Source organism: Lolium rigidum, chromosome 7 (genome assembly GCF_022539505.1).
Source record: "Lolium rigidum isolate FL_2022 chromosome 7, APGP_CSIRO_Lrig_0.1, whole genome shotgun sequence".
Lineage (NCBI taxonomy): Eukaryota > Viridiplantae > Streptophyta > Magnoliopsida > Poales > Poaceae > Lolium > Lolium rigidum.
In genome coordinates, this window is record NC_061514.1 from 203195496 (window position 1) to 203198994 (window position 3499).

At 56.7% G+C, this 3499-nt stretch overlaps 1 protein-coding gene across 1 annotated transcript; it reads left to right on the plus strand.

Moving 5' to 3' along the window:
• Positions 1-249: 249 nt before the first annotated feature.
• LOC124674991 (protein NUCLEAR FUSION DEFECTIVE 4-like) lies at positions 250-2640 on the plus strand. The gene has a single exon (XM_047211046.1). It carries the CDS (start codon positions 410-412, stop codon positions 2261-2263), a length of 1854 nt encoding a protein of 617 aa, XP_047067002.1. The 5' UTR covers positions 250-409; the 3' UTR covers positions 2264-2640.
• The last annotated feature ends 859 nt before the right edge of the window (positions 2641-3499 follow it).

Genomic DNA, 3499 nt, shown 5'->3' on the forward strand with positions numbered 1-3499 from the left:
TTTAAAGGTACTCCGTATATATTTCTTGGCACGTATCTGTCACGAGCAGACATTTCTCAAAGCTACTTTCTCTTGTAGTGTTTGTAGATGTGTGAAATCCAATTACTCGTTTAGGCCATGAAGCGAAAGCTATGTGAAAGAGTGTGCGCCTGATTGACTGAAATATCTCTCCCCCCACACTTTTGCCCCCTCCCAACTCGCCCTATATAAACGTAATAAACATACTATTAACCCCAACGACCACACAAACCAACATACTCTACTGCTACATCGTTAAGAAGATCTGTAGTGAGTAGAGTACATTATTAGGTGTATCAGTAGAGACACGCACCAACCACGAACCAACCACGAAACCATTGGATAAAGGACAGAGAAACACCACTACCACCACCGGCAGCAGAAGCGCGCCATGGTGTTCGACACGGTCGCCGGCACGTCGCCGGCGGCGCCGAAGGGCCCTCTGAGCGTTGTCTTCACGGCGCCGTTCGCCCGGCAGGTGGCGGTGGGGCGGTGGTTCACGGTGTTCGCCAGCTTCGCCATCCTGACGGCGTCGGGGGCGACCTACATCTTCAGCATCTACTCCAAGACGCTCAAGTCGGCGCTGGGGTACGACCAGCAGACGCTCAACACCATCTCCTTCTTTAAGGACCTGGGCGCCAACCTCGGCGTCTTCTCGGGCCTCATCAACGAGGTCACGCCGCCATGGGTCGTGCTTGCCATCGGCGCCGCCATGAACCTCGTCGGCTACCTCATGGTCTACCTCGCCGTCGATGGCCGGACGGCCCGCCCGCCGGTGTGGCTCGTCTGCCTCTACATCTTCATCGGCGCCAACTCGCAGTCCTTCGCCAACACCGGCGCGCTCGTCACCTGCGTCAAGAACTTCCCGGAGAGCCGCGGGGTGGTGCTCGGGATCCTCAAGGGCTTCGTGGGGCTCAGCGGCGCCGTGTACACGCAGCTCTACCTGGCCTTCTACGGCGACGACGCCAAGTCGCTGATCCTCCTCATCGCGTGGCTGCCGGCGGCCATCTCCGTGGTGTTCGTGCACACCATCCGGATCATGCCGTACCCGCGCCGACGCGGCGGGCAGGAGACCAGCGTGGACCCCTTCTTCTGCTTCCTCTACATCTCCATCGGCCTCGCCTGCTACCTGCTCGTCATGATCGTCGTGCAGAAGCAGTTCGCCTTCTCGCACGCCGCGTACGCCATCGCGGCCACGGCGCTGCTCATCGTGCTCTTCCTCCCGCTCTGCGTCGTCATCAAGCAGGAGTACAAGATCCACCGCGAGCGCGAGATCGACGCCGCCAACGAGCCGCCGCCCACCATCACGGTGGCCGATGCACACGGCCTCCAAATGTCCACCGACAGCAAAGCACAGGAGCAGCAGGCGCCGCCGCCGCCGTCGTCTTCTTCGTCGTGTATGGGTTCGTTCGGCGGGTGCGTGAAGACCATGTTCCGTCCGCCGGCTCGGGGTGAGGACTACACGATCCTGCAGGCGCTGGTGAGCGTGGACATGCTGGTGCTGTTCGTGGCGACCATCTGCGGCGTGGGCGGCACGCTGACTGCGATCGACAACATGGGGCAGATCGGGCAGTCCCTGGGTTACCCTGCCAAGAGCATCAACACCTTCGTCTCCCTCATCAGCATCTGGAACTACGCCGGCCGGGTCACGTCCGGGTTCGCCTCGGAGGCCCTGCTGGAGCGGTACAGGTTCCCGCGCACGCTGATGCTGACGGTGGTGCTCCTGCTGGCGTGCGCGGGGCACGTGCTGATCGCGCTGGGCGTCCCGCAGTCGCTGTACGCGGCGTCGGTGATCATCGGGTTCTGCTTCGGCGCGCAGTGGCCGCTGGTGTTCGCCATCATCTCGGAGGTGTTCGGGCTCAAGTACTACTCCACGCTCTACAACTTCGGCGGCATGGCCAGCCCCGTGGGCGCCTACATCCTCAACGTGCTGGTGGCCGGGAGGCTCTACGACGCGGAGGCGGACAAGCAGCCGGGCGGCGGGTTCGCGGCCGGGAGCGGCCGCGACAAGGTGTGCCTCGGGGTGGAGTGCTTCAAGCGGTCCTTCCTCATCATCACGGCGGCCACCGCGTTCGGCGCCGTGGTGTCGCTGGTGCTGGTGTGGAGGACGTGGAGCTTCTACAAGGGCGACATCTACGCCAGGTTCCGCGACGGCGCCGGCGACGGACGCCTGCCAGTCGACCAGCGGCGGACGCCGGAGAAGGAGGACTCGGCGCCGGTCGATGCCACAAACACAAAGGGGTGAGAATTCTGAGGAGGCTTGACCCGGTCAACTCTGAAGCAGCCACCTAACATCGGATGACGACTGCGCATGACCCCTACGCTTGCGTTCACACCGCTCCGGATGATGCGGAAGCTGTATACGTATTTTAGCGTTTTCTGTACGTACGTTACGTATTTTAGCGTTTTCTGTACGTACGCTATGTAATTTTGGTCTTGAGCGACGACTGTAGGGAGACGGATGACGTGGCGCTTATTAAAGGATTAGAGAAGGACGCCGGAACACGGCGGTGGGTAGGGGGGTTGGGATGCCAGCCAGTCGCTGACAGTGGTCCATGTTTGTCGCGTAGCACTGCACAGAGACTGGAACGAACGCGTCAACATAAAGTGAGTTCATCCTTCCTTGATGTTCCTCCTCCATCGATGTGTAGATCTTGTACGGTCCTGATTACGACGTGGGGTACACGTACTGGCAGAGCAGCAATGGCAGGGAACCACCGGCTTAACTAACATGATCATGTCGTTGGGCCGCATATGTTGTGCAGTACCATCACCACAGACAGAGCAGCAATGGCAGGGAACCACCGGCTTAACTAACATGATCATGTCGTTGGGCCATCTTTAACCATCTCATCCATTTCAAACACCACATTTTTGGTTTATTTGGATTGTTAAGAGCAAGAACAATAGTGTAGCCGGTAGCACTGGCTATAACAATTTGCCACATCATCTATAGTCAACTTATAGCTAGCATGTACAATAGTAAGCTATAAAAATATAGTACTTTTACAATACATGGTCCACATTTTAGTCTCACATAAGGCCTGTGAAAGACGCGTCATGAAGTCTGGCTATTAGATAAGTAGCTCACTTCTCTTCTCTCTCCTAATCTCTCTCCTCCAACTAAGCAAACTTATAATATTTTATCTCTTATAGCCAGCTGACTGTACCTTATTGTACTTGCTCTAAGAGTTTGGGGCGGGAGAAACCCAGCGGCCAGATCTATTTTGTACGCGCTGCCTATATTTTTCTCTACTTCCATCTCACTTAGTAATTGGTATATATTGTTGAGATATGTGTATATTTGTACGTATATCTGCTGTATTTATGACGGGCTCACCTTCTTCCATGTATAGTTGAGGTTGTGGCCTATATAGGTACATGTATTTGTCTCACATCAATGTATTGTGATTTGCAGCCGGTGTAGGAGCCCCAAAAGGGCGCGTACTGTAGGGCGGTGTAGAGTGTAGGGTCCCAGGGG

Excerpts from the sequence above, each read along its gene's own strand:
- LOC124674991 (XM_047211046.1), top strand. The coding sequence starts at position 410 with ATGGTGTTCGACACGGTCGCCGGCACGTCGCCGGCGGCGCCGAAGGGC.